This window comes from Balaenoptera physalus, assembly GCF_965194825.1.
Source record: "Balaenoptera physalus genome assembly, chromosome: 17".
Lineage (NCBI taxonomy): Eukaryota > Metazoa > Chordata > Mammalia > Artiodactyla > Balaenopteridae > Balaenoptera > Balaenoptera physalus.
In genome coordinates this window covers 67,154,297-67,177,122 of record NC_138895.1, presented here as the reverse complement: position 1 = coordinate 67,177,122, position 22,826 = coordinate 67,154,297, and the positions used below count along the sequence as shown (strand labels likewise).

General features: G+C 37.2%; 2 protein-coding genes and 1 long non-coding RNA gene across 13 annotated transcripts in view; 2 read left to right on the top strand and 1 right to left on the bottom strand.

Moving 5' to 3' along the window:
* Positions 1–3,879, bottom strand: part of MTBP (MDM2 binding protein) — a 109,024-nt gene extending 105,145 nt beyond the window's left edge. For 3 of the 10 annotated variants that reach the window (XM_082433172.1, XM_082433170.1, XM_082433171.1), the window contains exons 1-2: positions 3,673–3,878; positions 2,793–2,873 (exon numbers count right to left, since the gene is read on the bottom strand). In XM_082433172.1, coding sequence (XP_082289298.1) covers positions 2,793–2,873; positions 3,673–3,790 — 199 coding nt within the window. In that variant the 5' untranslated portion in view covers positions 3,791–3,878. Of the gene's footprint in view, positions 1–2,792; positions 2,874–3,672 lie in introns of all 10 variants that reach the window. The other 7 variants (XM_082433165.1, XM_082433166.1, XM_082433168.1 and 4 more) reach the window with 4 other exon arrangements.
* Positions 3,880–3,964: 85 nt separating this feature from the next.
* The window catches only part of MRPL13 (mitochondrial ribosomal protein L13), a 38,898-nt gene continuing 20,036 nt past the window's right edge, over positions 3,965–22,826 (top strand). Inside the window, exons 1-4 of one of the 2 annotated variants that reach the window (XM_082433278.1) lie at positions 3,965–4,187; positions 7,962–8,085; positions 15,087–15,180; positions 17,884–17,944. In XM_082433278.1, the coding sequence (XP_082289404.1) occupies positions 4,104–4,187; positions 7,962–8,085; positions 15,087–15,180; positions 17,884–17,944 (363 nt within the window). In that variant the 5' untranslated portion in view covers positions 3,965–4,103. The remainder of the gene's footprint in view (positions 4,188–7,961; positions 8,086–15,086; positions 15,181–17,883; positions 17,945–22,826) is intronic. The other variant, XM_082433277.1, reaches the window with a different exon arrangement.
* Positions 17,952–21,146, top strand: LOC309646704. Its single transcript, XR_014255544.1, has 2 exons — positions 17,952–19,872; positions 20,197–21,146. It is a non-coding gene; the product is annotated as an uncharacterized lncRNA (long non-coding RNA).

The following is a 22,826-nucleotide window of genomic DNA, read 5'->3' as shown; positions in this document are numbered from 1 at the left end:
TATAATATGGATCTTTAAAAATCTCTGCTAAAAATTCAAACAGGAGAATCTGCCTAAAGAGCAAAATTATTCACTTGCTATGAATACTCTGCTTTAGTTCATCACAATTCAAAATCTACATCATTATATTAATCATCATGTCAAACACTAAAATCTACTATAAAGATGTTGAAAAATACACCCACTCGATTACTCTTGAGTAATACAAAACCGTGTAAGTCATTTTAAGGAAAATGGTTCCCTCCTCAAAGACCATGAAGGTTTGGGTCAGCCTTGCCAAAGAGAGAGGAGTTAAAGAGTAACTTCAGCCTAGAGACAAAGAAGATGCTCTTCTTGGAGACTGGAATATTACATGAAGATACAAAATTAAGGGTCACCCCAGGGTGCAAATCAGAAGAGCAATGAAGAATTTAGAGCTACGTACAGAAATTGTATTCAAAGGAGGGAGAAGGAGAAACGTGATAACTGAGTTGAACTCATGGAAGCTAAGAATGATGCTAGGTGCCTATTACCAATTTCTGCCAAAATCTCAGAAGACTTTACCTCCTACTTCCTTAAGAAAATAGAAGCCGGGCTTCCCTGCTGGTACAGTGGTTAAGAATACGCCTGTCAATGCAGGGGACACGGGTTCGAGCCCTGGTCCGGGAAGATCCCACATGCCGCGGAGCAACTAAGCCCGTGCACCACAACTACTGAGCCTGCGCTCTAGAGCCCACGAGCCACAGCTACTGAGCACACGTGCCATAACCACTGAAGCCCGTGAACTCTAGGGCCCCTGTGCCGCAACTACTGAGCCCACGTGCTGCAACTACTGAAGCCTACACGCCTAGAGTCCGTGCTCCGCCACAAGAGAAGCCACCGCAATGAGAAGTCCGTGCACCACAACGAAGAGTAGCCCTGCTCACCGCGACTAGAGAAAGAGCATGCACAGCAACGAAGACACAACATAGCCAAAAATAAATAAATAAATTTATTTTAAAAATTAAAAATAAAAAAATAAAGAAAATAGAAGCCATTGTAACTCCCATAACATCCTGTCAGCAAACATATTGCCCTTCCTGCATTCCCATTAGGTCTTTCCTCATTCTTCCCTGTTAACATGTAAGAGGCACTAGCCTTCCGATCAAGGTTATCCCTCAGACTTCTGCAGGGACCCCAGGCCACTGACTTACTTGCATCTTCAATCTCTCCTTCTCTGTCATTTCCTTCCCATTAGCATTTAAATATGCACAAGTATTTTTCAAATTATCTTTTTTAATCACTTTTAAATTCACGTCCCTTTTCCAGTTACTACTATATCTCTTTCTTTACTCTTCAGGAAGATAAACTTTCTAAAAGCACTATCTACACTTGACTGTCTCTATTTCCTGTTTACCTTTTCTATTCCCCTCCTAATCCAATTTAATCTGTTCTTTTGTCTCCAACATGCCACTGAAACTACACTCACCAAAGTCACCAATGACTTACCTGTTTCTAAATCTACCAGTTTTTAGTCCTGTTGGTACTTGACCTCTCAACGTAAGACTAAGAAAGGAATCGAAAATGACACATTTGACTACTTTCTCCTGAAAACACTTGCTTTCTGTGGAACCTATCTTTCCCACTCCTCCTTCTCATTCCTTTAAAAACTGGTGTTCAGCTCCTTTACATACTGGGATTCATTTCAAGATTTCCTGCTATTCTCACTATCCAAAACAATCCCATCCTTTCTCATGGCTTGAACTGACATCTGTATGTTGATGATTCTATAATCTGTTTCTCCAGCTTCACTCTCCTTTGGAGTTCCAGACACATGTATCCAACTTTTACAAAATATTTTCACTTTGCAATCTTATAGGCAACTAATCACATGTTCTTAATTGAACATGTCATATTCCATCAAAATCTTTCTTGCAATACTAGTAGTACTGACTTAAATTATACCAACTTGAAAAATTAATGAGTATTACCAGGACTTGGCAAACTGGCTAAGGTAGCATATAGATATTAGAAATAATTTCCCAAAGGTGACAGTTGAAACCCAACAGACAGGTTCTCTGATGAAAGAGAAAGGAACAGATTGTACAGTCATGAGAACTATAAAGGTATCAAAACAAGCACACTCTCCCTGACATCTCCAAAAACTTCCTTCATCATTTAGACCTGTTTTGATATCTCCTTTTTTCTGAGGCTCTGAAAGACACTCTCAGATAGAGGCCAAGAAAAGTAAGAAAAAAAGAGGATAACTAACAAAGATGTAAATACATGGATCTGTATAATGCCAATACAAACCAAAGGAGAAAAGATTTTTACAAAGTAAAGAGTGTTCAAAAGAGTCAAATACTTTGAAAAAGTTAAAGCAGATAAGAATGGAGAAAAGATTACTGAGTTTAACAATTATGAAGTGCTTTTAAGGGAATCAGTAAGAGGTGAGGATGGAAAAATAAAAGGTAAGGAAATGGGTATAAGCATTAATAATGTATTTGTACTCACGACAAAATCACAAATCCTCCTTATAATGCCACATTACTCTATCTTATATGGAGCTAAAGATGGGCCAGAAAATCTCATAAAGGGAACAAAACTCAAGCTGAGACCCTAAAATAATTTTCATAACAACTTTATGACATCCAAGCATCAGGAAGAGAGGGATAGCATCTTTTCCGTTTTGTATTTCTTTCATTGCTTCCCTATCCCAGTGACTTGTACACAGTCAACAAGTGTTTCTTGGACTCCCATGTGACCAGATTAATTAAATTTATTTCCAATACAAATGCTGTGCCAGTGAAAAGAGGGGTTTATGTTTTACTTACCAGGGAAGGTACTATCTTCTGGATTAATTGAAGCATTAATGCTTCTTTTCAGGAGGTGATAAACATTTGCTGCTCTTAAGTCTGAAAAAGAAAAAAACAAACTAACTCAACTGGGTTCAAGAGTTACATAATGTAGACCTATTCCAGTTTCACCATCAGAGATTCTCAAGTACACTATATTGTACATAAAAGAACTACACTCTGTTCAAGTTTTGATATAATAAATCTAAAGCAAGCAGAGAAAATAGGTAAAGCTCCCGGTTTGCACATGTCTGCCAGTTAACACAAATCCAGAATTCCCCCAAAAGAATAATTTTAAACGGAGAAGGAAAATCCTGTTACAATACTCTGTACACAACCACATACACTTCCTCCTCAAAATGCCGCTCTATCAGAACAAGCTAAATAAAATGCAATACAGATTCTAGACAGGAGCACCAAAAAGCAGTGCATTCTCAAACGGTCGTAATTGTCTTAAATTTATAATTTGTTTTTTAACTTAGTTTATGTGTGGAATGTCTCCTCCCGTTAGGATGTAAACTCTAGGAGAGTAAGATCCTTTTCCGTCTTGTTCCTTTCTGTATTACCTGCATTTGGAACACAGGAGGCAGAACTACCTATTGACTGCATATATGTCCAAAGAACAGAAATTCCATTTCCAAGGCGTAGGGAAATTATTCACTTAAATATTTACTGTGTCGGAAACTTCTGAGCGCTGGAATCTTGCATCCACAATTTTTTCCCTATTTTTCTACGGAGATAATATTTTTTTCGGCCCTTACCAGGTCGATCCCAGATAGAGTCACGGCAGCAGAACTTTATCACAATTTTTTTCTCCTCCCTGCAAGCCGTTCCCGCTCTTTCTCAGCCCAGCGCTTACCTGGCTGTTTCTCGGTACCCTCAGCGGACGAAGCCCCTGGCCCATGCTCCGCCACCGCACCCGCCGCCGACGGGACTTTTTCTTCCTCCCAGATCACTAAGAGTAGGTACCGATCCATCTCTCAGGGCTGAGCCCCCGTTTCAGCTCTCGGCTTCCACATCCAAACAGACCCGCGCTACTGACGCACTTCCGGTTCCTTCTACTTAGGTCGGCTGGAAACTGTGTACTCCATTGGTTTTCCGCAGCTTTTCCAGCAAGCGAGTTATTTTCGGGGGTTATTCTCTCAATAACTAGATCATTTCCTCGCTTCATGACGAAACTGCTACGGTGGGAAGATTGGAGGAGATGCAGGAAAAGCAGAGAAGCAGACGAGTGCTGGCTTGTCTAGGATCTGTTATACTCGGCTACATGCGTTTCCCGCCGGGCCCGTGATGCTGCGGGACAGGTCTTGGATCCTGGAAAAAGGACTGTCCTGCTGCTGGGGGAACATGTCGAGTTTTTCTAGGGCGCCCCAGGTGAGCTCGCACTCTTGTAGCTCGATGGCATTCATTACGCTGGCAGAAGGAGGTCGGATTTAGTGAAGCTGAGTAGGATGGGAAGCCGGGTCCTTGGGCCCGGAAATGCTTCGGTGAAGCACAAAGGGTGGTGATTCTGACCACCGCTTGCTGTCGTTTTCTTGGTACCCCTACCCTCCCCTTTTCAGTCAACCCTTTTCGTGTTTCTTTTTACCCACCTCGGGAAGAAGGAGGGAAGGTCAGAGAGGTAATAAGCTGGATCATATAGGGCATTGTAGACTATTGTAAGAGTTTGATTTACTGAACAAAATAAGGGGAGTAACATGATCTCGCTTAAGTGTTAAAAGGAGCACTACGACTGCTGAGTTGAGAATAGACTGTGTAGAGATGGGGATTGGTGGAGAAGAGAAGCAAAGAATCTGTTTGGAGGCTATTGAAAATAATCCAGGCTAGACATGATGGTGGCACAAACCAGACTTAGTAACTGTGTAGAATTGAAAAGTGGTCACGTTCCGTTTGAAGGTGGAGCCAACAGGATTTCCTGAAGGACTGTATGTGCGCCGACAGCAAAAGAAAAAACAAGGATTATTCCAAGGTTTTTTGTTTTAACAACCGCAAGAACGTTCCATCAACTGAGATAGGCAAGGCTGAGATTGAAGCAGGTTTCAGGAGGAAGAGCAGGAGTTGGTCTAAGCTGCCTCTTAGTCTAGTCCTGCTCCAAGTGTGATTCCTTCCTTGGACTGTTTGTTACCTGTCCCTAATGAGGAAAATACAGAAAGTAAAATTAAACATTAAAAAACTGTAGCAATTTGACATTGTGGCAGTATTTTAATTGTTTTATCAAAGGTTTTGTTTTTTTTTTTTTTCTATCAGGTATTGGTCTGCAATGGACTGGGGAAAAACTAGTCTTCTGCTACATATGGTTTAAGAAGCACTGTAGTGTATATGCCAGGTGGGCAATTGAATGCAAGTGTAGAGTTCAGGAAAGAGGTCCAGGCTGGAGATGTAAATTAGGGAATCATAAACATACAGATGGCATTTAAAGTTATGGGTCTGGAAGAAGTCTGTGTGGAAATGTGTAAAGAGTAGATAGGATTTAAAGTCCAAATCAGGATATTATGAGAGGGAAAGGAGGGGCTACTGATCATTTTGCTGGGGCAATGGCATAAAATGGGGTTGTCTTAGACAAAGTGGTCAATATGGTTTTCCTGTGAAGAAGCCAAATTCATTTTAGTGCCCCAACAGGTTTTTTTCGTTTTTACTTTGTAAAAATCTTTTCTCGTTTGGTTCCTATTGGCATTATACAGATCCATGTATTTACATCTTTGTTAGTTACCCTCTTTTTTTCTTCCTTTTCTTTTTTTTTTTCTTCTTCTTCCTTTTCTTGACCTCTATCTGAGAGTGTCTTTTTTGTTTGTTTGTTTTTAAATTTTATTTATTTATTTTTGGCTGCATTGGGTCTTCTTGACTAGCTTGCCAAGAACAGTTCTGGAACATTTCAACATTTCAGAGGCAAGAGAAAGAGAGAACTAGCATGATAGGAAAACAAAACAAAACAAAGCAATAGAGGGTGGTGTCCTGGAAATCAAGTGAAGAAGGAATACCCAGGAGAGGGGAATGATCAACTGTGTCAAAGACAGAATTGACCAATGGATTTAGTAATGTGAAGGTCATGGTAAACTTGGCAGGCAGTAGTGTGCTGGTGATGGTGTGGGAAGATAAAAGCCATGGTGGAGTAGGTTGAAGAGAGAATGAGGAGAGACAAATTAAAGACAACTCTTTGCAAGAGTTTGCTACAAAGAAGAGGAAAGAAATGAGGCAGTTGCTGGTAGGGAAGGGAGGTCAGGAGTTTGTTTGTTTTTATGGATAATTTTAATCATACACAAAAGTAGATATCACCCAATTTCAAAAGTCTCACAGCCAATATCATTTAATCTGTACCCCCATTCATTTCCTTTTCTTACTTATGAATTTGAGGTAAACCTCAGACTCATATTATTTCATCAGTAAATATTTCAATATGTTCTTTACAAGATAAGGATTTTTTAAAAAATTCCATTACCATTTATCAAAGCTAAATGGAAATTTAACAGCAATTCCTTAGTATCATCAGATATCCAGTATGTGTTCAAGTTTCCAATTTTCTCACACATATCATGTATATTATATAAATACATAATATTTTTAGTTTCTTCCTTTGGATTAGGATCCAAAGTAGCAATAAGTTGCTATTTTTTTAATGTCTCTCTCAATAATAGTTTCCTTTTCCTGTCTTTTTTTCTTACAGTTTATTGAAGAAACAAGTTGTCCTGTAGACAATTGAATGGAATTTTTTTTTTTTTTTTTTTTTTTTTTTAGTTCATAAACTGAGAGAGGTATGGAAAGTATATAGGCTAGAAGCTCTTTATTTGCAAAGGACATGATCATCTGTGTAAAAAATGGAATTTACAAAAAGTTACTAGAACTGATAAATGAGTTTAGCAAGGTTGCAGGATACAAGACCAAAATACAAAAAAGTAGTGTATTTCTATATACTAGCAACAATCAGAAATTTAAATTAAAAATACAATACCATTTACAATGGCATCAAAATATATGAAATAAACTTGACAAAAGATGTAAAAGGGGAATGGGGTAGAGACTAGAAAAATGAGAACAGGAAAACAGCAGATTGGTAAGCAGTTTTTTTTTTTTTAATGTGTGTTTTAATTAATTAATTAATTAATTAATTTATGGCTGTGTTGGGTCTTCGTTTCTGTGCGAGGGCTTTCTCTAGTTGCGGCAAGTGGGGGCCACTCCTCATCGCGGTGCGCGGGCCTCTCACCATCCCGGCCTCTCTTGCTGCGGAGCACAAGCTCCAGACGCGCAGGCTCAGTAATTGTGGCTCACGGGCCCAGTTGCTCCGCGGCATGTGGGATCCTCCCAGACCAGGGCTCGAACCCGTGTCCCCTGCATTGGCAGGCAGACTCTCAACCACTGCACCACCAGGGAAGCCCAGTAAGCAGTTTTATAAGCTGATTTGAGATTTGTGATAATTAAATTTAAGATAAAACCAGCGAGCCTAGTTGTACTTTTTCCAGCATGTTTGGCTGCTTGTGTATATCCATAGAGAAAGCATCTGATCAAGATCTTTCTGGCCTGTAATTTTCTTAGAGTTTGAAGACAGTGATGGATACTGCAAAGACAGCGGTTTAGTCCTGAGGCAGCAGCCTAAGATGTCTATCTAAGGCAGTTTTTTAAAATTTAAGTTTATTCAACATCATCCATCTATGCTTTTCCAGCTACATTCTGCTATTTAACTCTCCCTTGGAATTAAACTCCTGAATAGTCTTCAGTTCGTAATTGGCCACTCATCTTTCAATGTTAATGTACCTTCCAATCTCAAAATATGTTTGAAGACCTTCATAAACAACTTCTACTTTCATAAGAGCTTTTCATGACCCCTCCAGATACTATTCTATATGGCACAAAAAATATAAGTCATAATGTAAAGGGAAATAATATCTTTGGAATGTTTTTATAAGAGCATAATCCATATTGCTAATAGAAAAGCAGGCAGGAAAGATTACTGTGTTAATCTTTGCAGAATAATGAGAAAAGATCCCCCTTTTCCAGAAATAGAAATGAGAACAAAACAAAAAAATTAGTGATAGGATCTTTTTTCATAATAATTATTGATGCTAACTGTAGATTACGTGTGATGGTATATAATAGCAAACTCAGTTGTTTCCATTTAATTAGAATTTTCTTTGTCTCCTCTTCTGTCTTTTCAAGCAATGGGCCACTTTTGCTCGAGTTTGGTATCTCTTAGATGGGAAAATGCAGCCCCCTGGCAAACTTGCTGCCCTGGCATCAGTTAAACTTCAAGGATTGCATAAACCTATGTACCATCAACTGAGTGAGTATCATTTTTTTTTTTTTAATTTATTTATTTTTTAATTTTGGCTGAGTTGGGTCTTCGTTGCTATGCGCAGGCTTTCACCAGTTGCAGCGAGTGGGGGCCACTCTTCTTTGCAGTGCGCGGGCTTCTCATTGTGGTGTCTTCTCCCGTTGCGGAGCACGGGCTCTAGGCGTGCAGCCTTCAGTAGTTGTGGCTCGTGGGCTCCAGAGCGCAAGCTCAGTAGTTGTGGCGCACGGGCTTAGTTGCTCCGCGGCATGTGGGATCTTCCCGGACCAGGGATCAAACCCGTGTCCCCTGCATTGGCAGGCAGATTCCCAACCACTGCACCACCAGGGAAGCCCATATCATTTTAGACCTGTTATTGGTAATCACAGTTTTCATGTCAGGATAGAATTTTGAAGATGTTTGACTGGGCTGTTTTTTGTTGTTTTTTTAAAATATTTATTTATTTATTTATTTTTGGCTGCGTTGGGTCTTTGTTGCTGCGCGCAGGCTTTCTCTAGCTGTGGCGAGCGGGGGCTTCTCTTCCTTGCGGTGTGCGAGCTTCTCATTGTGGTGGCTTCTCTTGTGGTGGAGCACGGGCTCTAGGCACGTGGGCTTCAGTAGTTGTGGCACATGGGCTCAGTAGTTGTGGCTTGCGGGCTCTAGAGCACAGGCTCAGTAGTTGTGGCGCCTGGGCTTAGTTGCTCCGCGGCATGTGGGATCTTCCCGGACCAGGGCTCGAACTGGTGTACCCTACCTTGGCCGGCAGATTCTTAACCACTGTGCCACCAGGGAAGCCCTGGGCTGTTTTAAGGATCTCTTTTTTCCTGTGGATCCCTTATTCCATTCTTGATAAAAACCTGTTGGGGGCGGGACATCCCTGGTGAAGCAGTGGTTAAGAATCCGCCTGCCAATGCAGGGGACATGAGTTCGAGCCCTGGTCTGGGAAGATCCCACATGCCGGGGAGCAACTAAGCCCGTGCACCGCAACTACTGAGCCTGCACTCTAGAGCCCGCGAGCCACAACTACTGAGCCTGTGCTGTACAGCCCATGAGCCACAACTATGGAGCCCGCGCACCTAGAGGCCGTGCTCCGCAACAAGAGGAGCCACTGCAATGAGAAGCCCGCGCACCGCAACGAAGAGCAGCCCCCGCTCACGGCAACTAGAGAAAGCCCGCGCACAGCAACAAAGACCCAACGCAAGCAAAAATAAATAAATAAATAAATAAATTTTAAAAACAAACAAAAAAAACCTGTTGGGGCACTAAAATGAATTTGGCTTCTTCATAGGAAAACCATATTGACCACTTTGTCTAAGACAACCCCATTTTATGCCATTGCCCCAGCAAAATGATCAGTAGCCCCTCCTTTCCCTCTCCTAATATCCTGATTTGGACTTTAAATTAAATGTTCACTCTTAAACATGTTTCTTCATGTGGCAACATGCATTTCAACAGAGTTTCTGAAAATGAGCAAATAAGCTTGCCCTCTCTTTGAAAAAACCCTTTCCTCCAGAAAGATATGTAGGGCTAGCTAGCTAGGCATGGAAAGTTACTTTTCACTGTTTTGAATTAATAGATTTGCTCTTCTGTGTCCTTTTTCCAAAACAAAACAAAACAGTTGCTTTCATGCTAAAAGCCTTCTGCTTATCACAGGTAGTTGTGATTGACTTCACTTTCCTAGGCACTTCCTGTCCCCCTGTAAGATCCAAGTATCAGTTCTTACTCTTCATCTTGCTTGACCTGTCAACAGCATTTTTTGCAGTTGATCACAGTTTTAACTTTATTTTGAAACATGAAATATACAAAGATATATTTAGATGGATAGAGATGTATTCCTCTTCCTATATATAAATATAGATAATATTTTAAAGAAAATTAATAATAATGGTGGTGAAATGAATACCCATACACTCAGCATTTGGGTTGTTTTCCTCTTTTTTGCCATTACAAACAACATTGCTATCAGTATTCTTGTACCTTTTTCCCAGGGCACATGTGGAAGAGTTTCTCTGAGGTCTGTCTGTAGGACAGGAATTACTGGGTTTAAAATGGGAACCTAGTTAGTCTTTATATGCAGGTGTTTTCATTATTCCTTATCTCAGTAACATTGATATTGTCGTTCTTTTTAATGTTGACTACTCTGGTAAATGGGATATGCTCTTTCTTGGTGGTTTTAATTTGCATTTTCCTGATTGCACATGAAGCTGAGAATCTTTTCATTTGTTTATTGGCCTTTTATCATTTCCCATTTTGTGAAAGGTCTATGCATTTCTTTTTCCCATTTTTCCACGGAGTTGTTTGTCCTTTACTTCTTTCTAACTTCTATTGTAAAAATTTTACATTTTCAGAAAAGTTCAAAGAGTAGTACAGTGAATTTCTCTATACCAGCCACCTAGATTACACAATTATTAATATTTTATATTTTTTTACTCGATCATTTGAAAATAAATTACAGATATCATTATACCTCCCCCTAAATATTTCAGCATATGTCGTCCAAGAACAAAGATATTCTCCTATGTAACCCAAATGCCATTATCACACCTAAATATTAACTTTTATAGCCCTTCCTGTATATATGGCCATCGTTTGTCATATTGTTTTTCTGGGAAACTGTATGTTAGTTTTCAAATAAACATGTTTACAGTGATTATGAACACATGAAGCATACTTAATAAATGCTGATTAAACCAGTATATGTTAGAAAAAACTTAAAACAACATATTTGTAAATTGAAAATTGCGTGCAGTTTGTTTTGATTTTAGTGACATCTTATGGACATGAAAAGTCCAAAGTTTTGCTGATAAAAGCCAGATATTAAATATAGTGAAACAAAAATGCAATTCAGTCTTTAAGAAGTAAATTTCTAATTTCATAGAAAAGCTATTCTCCATTACCAGGGAAGGATGGCCTGACAGGCAACCACAAAAGCTCCTCTGATGTCCTAGCAGCACGCTTGCTCATCAGTACTTAAGGAATACTTTTGCAGTAATGACGTGCTTGTAAGGAAGCAGAACTTTAATTCAGTGGACAGATAAGTGCTACACTTTAAGAAGAATTAGGCGGCTACTACTGATTCCACCTTCTCTCAAATTTTGTGAAAGGAGGGCATTCTTCTCCTAACTCCAGATCATCTCGATCTTGACCCAGACCACCGTTTCCATAAAAAAATAACCTTATAAATGGAACGTTGGTTTGCCACAGCATCTCACAAAGTCCATGGACCTGTATGTATGTTCAGATACATAACGTATACAATATTTGAACCATTTTATAGGCACTCCCTTCTCCTTCTGATTAGAGCTGCTCTCCTGAATGGGAGACTTGGGAGCTCTCTGAACATGTTTGCTTTTCACTGATACAGGAAAAGGAAGGCCACTTGGTGATTTTTGGATTGTGCCTTATTCTTCACGAGGACTCCATTCTTTTCACTGCCTACAAATTAATCAGTTGAGGAGAACCATATGAGCATTTAAAAGAAGCAAAGGGAAACCTTTCTTAAGCATTATCTAAAGTTATTAGATCATCTTAAAATACTTCTGGTGCACATGGAATGAAATCAAACGAAAGTTTCACACAGTTCTTAAAGGTTAATGTTATGAATGTTAGCACACCAAACAATTCTAACAATTCACTAGTCTAATCTCTGGTATTCTGCCTTGCGTTATTTATTTAAATCTTTTAAGGATTTGTTAGAAAAAAAAGTTTAGAATGCTCTTCTTAAAGTTACGCAGCTAATGTATTTTTCTCTCTCTATTCAGTTGTGTCAGTCTATTTCAAATGTTAACTATGCGTCGTTTAAATTTTACAGTCTTTTTTTTTTAATTTTTTTTTTTAATAAATTTATTTATTTTATTTATTTTTATTTTTGGCTGTGTTGGGTCTTCGCTGCTGTGTGCGGGCTTTCTCTAGTGGCGGCGAGTGGGGGCTACTCTTCGTTGCGGTGCGTGGGCTTCTCATTGCAGTGGCTTCTCTTGTTGCGGAGCACGGGCTCTAGAGCGCAGGCTCAGTAGCTGTGGCTCGCGGGCTTAGTTGCTCCGCAGCATGTGGGATCATCCCAGACCAGGGCTCAAACCCGTGTCCCCTGCATCGGCAGGCAGATTCTTAACCACTGCGCCACCAGGGAAGTCCTTTTTTAATTTTTATTTATTTATTTTTGGCTGTGTTGGGTCTTCGTTTCTGTGCGAGGGCTTTCTCTAGTTGTGGCAAGCGGGGGCCACTCCTCATCGCGGTGCGCGGGCCTCTCACTAGCGTGGCCTCTCTTGTTGCGGAGCACAGGCTCCAGACACGTAGGCTCAGTAGTTGTGGCTCACGGGCCCAGTTGCTCCGCGGCATGTGGGATCTTCTCAGACCAGGGCTCGAACCCATGTCCCCTGCATTAGCAGGCAGATTCTCAAGCACTGCACCACCAGGGAAGCCCCTGGAAGCCCCCGAAAGCCCCCGAAATTTTACAGTCTTAATGACACATTTATTCTTCATCTCACTCCTAGAATATCATTGTACAAAGCACTGAAGCTTTTTGCTCCAGGTTATATCTAGAATGCATGCCTCTTTTAGAAGGAATATTTACACATTATCATAAATTTGAACAACACACCTTGTTCCTATCACAACATCTTTACACTCCGTAGATTTTGTGGTAACTTACATGATCATCTGTCACATTAGCCCTGCAGAAGTTCAGGGATGATAAAAAAAATGTTGAAGTAGGCATTTGGACATTTGTCCTTCAAGGCTGGAAACAAACATAGAGGCCAAAGCCAAACTTTGTTGCTTATCACTAAATTGGAACAGCTATTTTTCAAACGTTTCTCAAACCAAATCTTGTAAGGAGACCCAATATGTAAAAGCAGTGTTGCACTGGATGAAGGAGACCTTAGATTCCCTGACATAAACCTTTGAGTTTTCCCTTTGATTGAATTAGTTTGAATTTTATTTGGCCATTTAATTTAGCACCTAATATTATAAAAAGAAATCAAATAAGGTCAGAAATCTAAGTTGATAAATTTTTGTAAATAAACTCAATTCCTTTTTCTAAAAATTGCTTATTACTAAACTTTAACTTTTAAAAAAAAGTTTTTAAGTTTGAAAGATATTAATTAACTTCCACCATCTCTTGATCAGGCAGTAGAGTTCCAATTTATATGTATTTGGTGCATATTGTAAAACGTAAAATGTTTCAATTAAAATTTTAAAATGACATATATCTATTTATTTGGATTAACAGAAATTTAGATAGAAATGATTGCACTATATCCAGGATTTTAGGCTTTAATCATAATATTGGCTTCTGTTTTAATAAGTAGTACAGTTAAAAAAGATTTAATTGCTGGTTGGTTTTAATTAGAGACAGTGGAGAAGTGCTTCTAAGAATTATTAAATACAGTAGAGATTTGGCATAAGTTATTAAGGGAGAATAATTTTTCCCAGATTAGATGTTCATACTTTAGAGCTGAAAGAACACAATTTTCACCTGATTTGTGGTATTCTTTCTAATGTCCCTTGAAAGATCCTTTTTGAAGTAAAAATGTGTTTTGAATGGCACAAAATGCTTTTTGCATATTTAAAGCTTAAACAACATTTAAAAAATAAATTCAGGTTTATTAGAAAGTTAAAGATTCCATTTTTCCTCCAAAGAGGTGTCACAGAAAGAGCCTGAACAGGGAGTTACATACCTTGGTGTGAGCTTTGACAAATCACTTAATCTTAACAAGCCTTAGCTTCTTCAACTCTAAGTGTCCGGTTGAAAGCTAACGTAATTTTGGCATTATTTGGGACTGTGTAGGTATCTTCTCACCCTCTTCATTTGTTCTTCAGGTTCATTTGCCCAGCTGCCTTAGTAGCCCACCATGGGTTACTTTTGGGAACTTTAGTCACTTAATTTGCCAAATAGTCAAACTTTCCTTTTCAACCAGCTAACAGCAAGCTTCCCATTCCCAGATCTTTCCTTCACACCCCTGGATTCCCTTACACCCTAGTGAAGAAAACTCACCTGCTTTATCCTCTTTCCTTTACCCTTGTCTTATATAAACTATGAACTTCTCACTGAAAATTCTGTCATTCAAATTCAAGCTCTGCATAGACTCTTATAACGTAATCTTCATTTTTGAGATACTGTACTTATTTATACTTATTTTTTCAGTGGTGATTTTTTTCAAATAAATAACCTTTAAGAATCTTTTGAAGTTTGTTTTTCTATTAGTAGACTAGGCACTTAATAATTATGTTCCTGACTACTTGATTTTGTCATGTACAGTGACTTGTGAAAACTTATGTGTTGACTTTTTAGGGTTTTTTTTCAGATGAACAGCCAGGCCTAGGGGTACTTTTCACTGGAAAATTAATCCAAAACATATATTTTGATTTTCAGATCATCTATTGCATCAAGTATATGTGTACTCGTAGTTGCTAGTGACGGTTTAAATTTAACTAGTTAAATGTGTTTGGAAAAAACCTTGGGTTAGTAATTAAGCATAAGATCCTAGTATTCTTTTCTCTGAATTGGAAAAGAATAATCAATTGTGATGTTTTACATTTGTTTCCAGTTTACCTGTTGGTAAAACAAACCATTTTTCATCTATATGCATATTGTTTTCATTTTCTCTTTTATTTTTAAGGGAAAATTTGTATGAGATATTTTAAAGTGGTGAAGTGTAATTATTAATAGTACATTTTAATGAAGTGTAACTATTAATCGGCAGAGAAAATAGGAGTAACAGTAGTTTGCCTTTAAAAGATGTGTCATTGTTATTGGCATCTTTATTGAATTCTCTTTTACCTTCCAGCATTGAGATTTTCCAACTGTCTAGCCAACTCTTTCTGTGCTTAGATGTTATGTGAAAGAGAAACATAAATCTATTCAATGATTTTGATGTTGCACTGTGACTTGCTTTATATTTTTTGATGTGTTTTTTGGACTTTGATAAGCTTTATAAAAAACCAAGCTCACTTTTTCTTAAAGTCAAGAATTTTCATATAAAATCTTTTTTTTTCTTTGTTCTTTTTAAATCTAGGTGACTGTGGAGATCATGTTGTCATAATGAACACAAGGCACATTGCATTTTCTGGAAACAAATGGGAACAAAAAGTGTACTCCTCACATACTGGGTAAGATAATGCTTTTGTCAGGGAAGATAGGCAGTTGAATATATATTACTTTAAGAATATTATTGGTCTTATTTAAAAGAAAAAGGTTTTTTCAAAATTTAAGAAAATACCAATTTTGTTCATGCCACATGTATGATTTACTCAATCAAAAAAACCGCAATACTGTACCAAATACTCATGATTACCTGAGAGTATTTGTTTTTCCTGGAAGCTTTTCATATAACCTCTCTGATCTAGATTCTTCTCATTTTTTAGTCAGTCTTCTCACTTCTTTCTTTCTGTTTCCTATAATTCATCTTACTGCTGTTTCCAGAACCATCTTGAACTTCTAAAAGTACATGAGATGTTGAAAGAATGGTGAGTGAAATCCCAAGTTTGGAAGATACCTAAAATCTCCACAACATGCCTTTCAAGTTATGTATAGGTCTGCCTATCTGAATAATAGCAATCTCCTAGCTCATGAGGCAGCCCATTCATTCTGCCTTTGATGTGGTCTAAATTTTAGAAAGATCTCAATGCGATTGAGTCATCATCTGTTTTTCTCTAGCTTTCAGAATGGTCTTAGTCCTTTTTTGGACAGTGTAAAATTATATCTTCCACATGACATCCTTCAGATAGTTTTGAGACAATGATCAGCAAGTACCCACTGATCTGTCTTTTCTCTAGACTAAACATGTGTAGTTCCTTCAAAGTTCTTTTTATGGCTTCCCTTCAGATGTCTTATCTCCATTATATCTTGGTCACTGTTCTCTGAGTGCAATCACTGCTTATCAGTATCTTTCTTAACTAAATACACTCACCTGGCTGTGTTTTAATTGTTTTCTGGTATAATGTGACTCCACCATCTTTCAGTTATGCAATCTTCTATTGTAGTAGAACTTTCCTTCAAGGCCATATCACTATGTGCTACACCGAGTTTCTCCATCAGCTAAAACTCATAAGTCTTTTTCAAACATGCTGCTGTTCAACCATGTAATCTCCTTGCTGTGTATTTTAGTTGCATTCTAATCAACTGCAGTACCTTAAGTTTACTCCATGTAAATTGTATCTCTGGCCTTTTAAGATCTTTTGAGATGTTGATTATGTCATATAATGTGTTAGTTAACCCCTCAGTTTCAGGTCATGTACAAATTTAATTAAGCATACCTTCTTCAGTATCATGCAAGATATGATCAAAATGTTGGCTTTTCATTCTTGATCAAAATTATTATTTTTTTATTTCCAAGTGCACCTTCATCTTAGACAGGCAGACTTTGATATTCCCATCTGTTTCTTTTCCTCTCTTGCCCAAGTAGGTCTTAAATGCTTGGAATAACTTTTTTGCTTCCATTAGCCAGCCTTTGCCCATTCCTACACTTAAACACTTTCATGAACTCTTTATTTAATGTAACAAAAATGAATTCACATCCATCTTTAGTAATTTTTACTGTTGGTAAATCTCTATATATAAACCAAGTTTTATAAAATTTACAGGTAATTGGGAAAGAAATATGAAAATGCAAGATAACAATATGATAAAACATAAAGTATTTTTTTCCCGGAGAGAAAGAATACAGGAATAGAAGTCTAGACAGGTATTTCTTTTTCTGAGGCTGAAATTCCATGAAGCAAATGAAAGAGCATCAGTTTGAAAATTATCCATCTTTCTCAGCAAATTTCTAAATTTGCTTTCTTAAGTTTTATTCCTAAAACGTGGTTCTCTAAATCATCTTTAAAATGTTTTCAAGTCTTGTTGAAAGAAACTTACAAAACGAATCATATTTAGGTAATCGTACATTTGTCTTGCAGAGTCTACTGCCTTTACATTTTATTTTTCCCGTCCTCAAAAATCATTAAGGCTTTATCCATCCATTCAGTGTAATAAAACCTTGCATCTGTATGTTGTTTTTGTTTTAAATTTCTTAAGCACTGTCACTTGACTCTCATAAAAATCTTGAGTGGTAGATGGGGCAGATATTATCATTTTTCTTATATGAGCAAACTCATATATAAAGAGATGAAATGAATTGCCTAATATTATACTGGTAGCCACTGGCAAAACCTAGATTCCAGACCTGGATCTGGGGTATTCAAGTTACCAAGATGCCTCCAGTACTATCCCAAATTTTTTTTTAATCTACATTTTATATATAATTTTGATTGGAACACAATGAAATATTTTATTACTTAGGACCAACATATGACTTCCTGTTAATAGGAAACAGGAGCACGACTTGTTTAGAGAGTATTAACTTGCCTTCAGAACCAGGTAGTCTACCACTATTTTCTCCAAACCTGACCCCTAGCTTATTCACTTTGTCTGATTTGTCAGGGAATGTGAAACATTTTGGCACTTTGCTTTTTTTTTTTTAATTCAAGCAGTGATAAACTAAGCAGTGATAAAAATGTTTGACTGAATGAGTGAATGAATGAATGATGAATAACTTTAAATTCCAGTAGAAATATAAATAGTTCGCCAAGAAATTTTCTAAGATGTGGAACTTTTTATGAAATAATGATTGCTAATTTGACCACTTAAGAGAATAGCATTTCAAATAGCATAGGTTACTGCTTAATTTTTAAGACATTGATGAACAGCATAGTTTCGAGAAACAAGTATAATTTCATAATAAAAATAGTTTTCATGTTATAAAAGAATGTTCATTTCAAGAATACTGTACCATAGCCTACTCCCAATTTTAATGTCTTTGTTTCTTTTAATAGCTACCCAGGTGGATTTAGACAAGTAACAGCTGCTCAGCTTCACCAGAAGGATCCAGTGGCAGTAAGTTTATAGTATTTTTTATTATATCACACAAGTTTTGATAGGTATTATTTCGTTATCATTCAATTCTATATGTTTTCTAATTATTATTTAGTAGGTTTTACATTTAGTCAAAGAATTTTGATGCTTTTCTTTTTAATTTCTTAACATCTGCATGATCACCTAGAATATGATATGATTGCTGAAAATGTTTGGGGGAGACAGATGTATGTATGTATGTGTGTATATATGTTTATATTTCCCTTATATCAAATATGCTAAGTGTGTTGTTCCAATCTGATATTCTTGTTGACTTTTTTGTTGTTGTTGTTCACTTGATTTACTGATTACCTGAGAGAGTTATGTTAAAATCTCAATTGTGGATTTATTAATTTTTCCTTGTAGTTCTGTCAGTTTTTTGCTCTGTATGTTTTGAAGATTTAGTGTTAGATGAATTAATTTGTTTGGGATTATAATCTTCTTAAGGAGTTGATCAGGGTATATACTGACTCTCTTTATCTCCAATAATGCTTTTCAACTTGAGGTCTGTTCTTTTTATATATTAATATAGCTATATCAACCAATTTTTAAATTTTGTTTGCCTCATATATCATTTTACAGTTTAATTTTAAACTTTACTGAGCTAGATTTTATTTTCTTTTTTATCCCCTTCTTTCTTGCCTTCTTTTGGATTGACTGAGTTTGCTTATTAGAAGTCTAGGATTAATCAATATCTTTACTTTCCTCAAAATCAAATCAAGGCCCCTAGAAGATTATCAATACCTATTCTCCCTTTCAATCTGTATATTTTCTCTGTTCAAGATTTTTAAAAACCCTTAAAATTCAACATTCTTGTTATTGTCTTATACTGTTACTGATTCTTTATGGGCTTCTTTGCTTACGATCGCTTCTTGTAACTGGGATCAATGTCCTTCTCCTCGAAGTACTTCTTGTTGACATTCCTATCATAACATTCTGAATAGTGAACTCTCCTCTTCTGTCTGAAGCTATATTTTTGCCTTCATTCCTGAAAGATAGTTTTGTTTATATATGCAATTCTAGGATAACCGATTTTTTTCTCTCAGCTTTTTGAAACTGTTATTCACATAGATTTTAGTGTCCACTATTACTGCTGATATCAGATGTCACTTTAATTGTTTCTTTGTGTGTATTCTGTCTTTTCTTTCTGAATACTTTTAAGATCTTTTCTTTGGCCTTGGTTTTTATGTTTCTTTTTGAGCTTTGTTATTTGTTTTGCTTGAGGATTGGTGTCTTCTGAAAACTCGTCAGCTCTTCTATGTATCTTCTAATATCAGCTCCCTTTATTCTCTGTCCTTTCCCTTTGGAAATCAGATTATACATACATATACAAATAATTTCAATTATCGTATTTTTTTCCTTTTCTTGAAGCTTTTACTGTTTGTTTCTTTTTCAAATTTGCTGGTCGGTTTTGACAGTCTTCTGTTCCCTTTGTCATACTTTGGTTCCCTTTTATATTTCTTTAAACATATTAAACGTAATTCTTAGCATTTATGTCTGATTCTGATATTTGTGGTCTTTGTGGGTTTGCAATTTATTGTTTCTGTTCAGGATACTTGGAAAGTATATGTACCTTAGAACTTCATCTCTGGGAATTTTTGAGACCTACGTTAAAAATGAGTTTCTTCAAAAAAGATGTACTTAGCTTCTGGCAGGTACATGGGGCCATATATCTATGTATACACATACATATATATATATGTATATATATGGCATCCTGAGACCTCTTTAAGCTATACTTTCGACCTCTGGATTTTGATCCCCATAAAAAGGGTGAATTTGGGGCCTCAAAGCCTTATAAGGTCAGGTTCATAGTTTAGCAGTTATCTATCAGGAAAGACTTTTGTTTTTTCATTTCCCCACTCAACACCCTGAGTATTGCCTTTCTGTTGAGAAGCTAGGTTTATGAGGTCATCTTTTTTTTTTTTTTTTAATTATTATTTATTTATTTATTTATTTAATTTTTGACTGTGTTGGGTCTTCGCTTCTGTGCGAGGGCTTTCTCTAGTTGCGGCAAGTGGGGGCCACTCTTCATCGCGGTGCGCGGGCCTCTCACCATCGCGGCCTCTCTTGCCGCGGAGCACAGGCTCCATACGCGCAGGCTCAGTAGTTGTGGCTCACGGGCCCAGTTGCTCCGTGGCATATGGGATCTTCCCAGACCAGGGCTCGAACCCGTGTCCCCCGCATTGGCAGGCCGACTCCCAACCACTGCGCCACCAGGGAAGCCCTATGAGGTCATCTTGATCCTACCTCCTAACCCCAAAGTCATAGTCCTCCTAAACACAAGCCCTGCACTAAACTGATGCCCTCAAGGCCAATGCCAGCCCTAGGGCTCTTTTGTTCTTTCTTTTACTTTTGGCCTCTAGTCAGTTCCATGCTTTTAAAAAGATTTCAAAAGCAATACTGTTAACTTCACTAATGTTTATTATTTTATCATTAGAGTTATATACTGGGAGAAGTTTCTAATCTAAATGCTTGTCCTCAGTATTGCTAAAAGCAGATCCTCCTTTTGCCATTTCACAGTTTTATTTTTTCTTCCTTAACTCTTGATAACCTAGTCTTTAAACCGTACTCCTAGATTTGGTAGCATTTTCCCCATTGGGACCTGTTTTAGCTTTTTACTTAAATGAGCAAACTGTTAGACTGTGAAGACACTTCTTTTTTACTTCCCTAAAATGGTGAATAAAAATAAACGTCTAGGGGCTTCCCTGGTGGCGCAGTGGTTGAGAATCTGCCTGCCAATGCAGGGGACACGGGTTCGAGCCCTGGTCTGGGAGGATCCCACATGCCGCGGAGCAACTAGGCCCGTGAGCCGCAATTACTGAGCCTGCGCGTCTGGAGCCTGTGCTCCTCAATGAGAGAGGCCACGATGGTGAGAGGCCCGCGCACCGCGATGAGGAGTGGCCCCCGCTTGCCACAACTAGAAAAAGCCCTCGCACAGAAACGAAGACCCAACGCAGCCAAAAATAAATAAATAAATAAATATATAAATAAAAAATAAAGGAATTCCTTTTAAATAAATAAATAAATAAATGTGTATTGTCAGGATGCAACCATTTGTTTGGTGTTGTACTGCCTATAATTTTCTTGGCAAAGGTGGGGGGGGAAGGGCATGTTTATTATTATAAGGTCTGACATGACAGTTAGACGTTCCATGCTTTACTGTTTATTTTTACCTTTTTTTTTTTTTTAATTAATTAATTTATTTATTTTTGGCTGTGTTGGGTCTTCGTTTCTGTGCGAGGGCTTTCTCCAGTTGTGGCAAGCGGGGGCCACTCTTCATCGCGGTGCGCGGGCCTCTCACTCTCGCGGCCTCTCTTGTTGCGGAGCACAGGCTCCAGACGCGCAGGCTCAATTACTTTTTATAATTATAAAAACATACTCAGAAATTGCTTCTTAAGAAATATTTAATGTTCTGCTTTATAATTCATGTGTCTTTAGATTATCACGGGTCAAAATAAAGTATCCTATTTTGACTATTAATATGGATTGCATATAATAGTAGTAAAAAGTTGTTAGGGCTACTGGTAATATATACCACGACTTTTACAACAAATTATAGTTTTAATACTTATAAATGTTTCAATGTTTTTTAAATTAGCTTCTAGTTTATTCAGGTATGCTAACTATACACTAGGAGGCAGTATAGTCCAACTTTTGATGTTAAGAATTTGGCTTTGGATAACATTTGTAGAAATTGTTTCAAATTATTTTTTATGAACAAAGATTGAAATGCATTGCAAAATGTTTGATGACGGCTTGGAAAATATTTAGAGTTAAATCCATTTGAATTTTTACCTCATTAAAAGATCTTAATTTTTTTTAAGTCTTAATTTTGATTGTGTTTCTAAAAAGAATGACATGTTAAGGAAGAGGTCAGTTATTTTACTTCCAATTGAAACACTCAGTGTTTTTCTGGAACAGTAGGTCTTCTGCCAGCAGACATAATTTGCTTATCAGTACTTGGTATATGTGGCTTTTAGGAGAATTTGTTTCATGAAGCATCTTTCTGATTAGTAGTACGATCTTGGAATATTACTTGTAAAGTACATTGATTAACATATTTAAATAGTAGGCTTTTAAATATTTCAATATATTTTTATAATTACATAGAAGATCACTAATTCTAAACTCAAATAAGTATATTGATTCAGCCCTTTCCTTACATCCTTTCTCCCTCTGTCATACATTTTAGTTTCCTTAAGAGTTTCTGTGTTCTTGTATTTTTCTTCTAATATGGTTCCTTTCTTATGTTTATTCCCTCTCCTATAGTTTATAAAGATACTTTGTGCGAAACAAATGTCATGTGCCCTGGGTTACAGATTAGATGAGGAAAGTATTTAATACTTATTAACTTTACCTTGTTCTATCTTTCTCACTTTCTGAATTCCTTAGAGTTTATGCTTAAGTCTATACAGCTAGAATTACTTCATTGCATATGCAAGTTGTGTCACATTTATTTTTGCGGTATGTATATTTGTATGTCTATCATCCCCTTTTTCTCTCACCTGGCAGCTTGTAACCCTTTCATACTTTCCAGCTTTCTCTAATTTGAGTGTTATGTTTGCATTTTTTAACAGGGCATATTTTAAAAATACCAACTTGTTAATTCAAGTAAATACAACTAAATGTTTTTAAGAACATGAAAACCAAATGCCAAGTAACCCTACTAATGCAACAAAATTGCTGTTAGTATGATATTCAGAAGATATAATGACTTGCTTATCCAGACAAGATGCTGAGTAGTCTTAACATTGTCACTTTCTACTAAAGACTTTTAAAACATTAAAAATTTTAAAGACTAATATCAGTGCTGCGCAAGAGAAATTTCTGCTATGATGGAAATATTCTTTGTCTGACCACT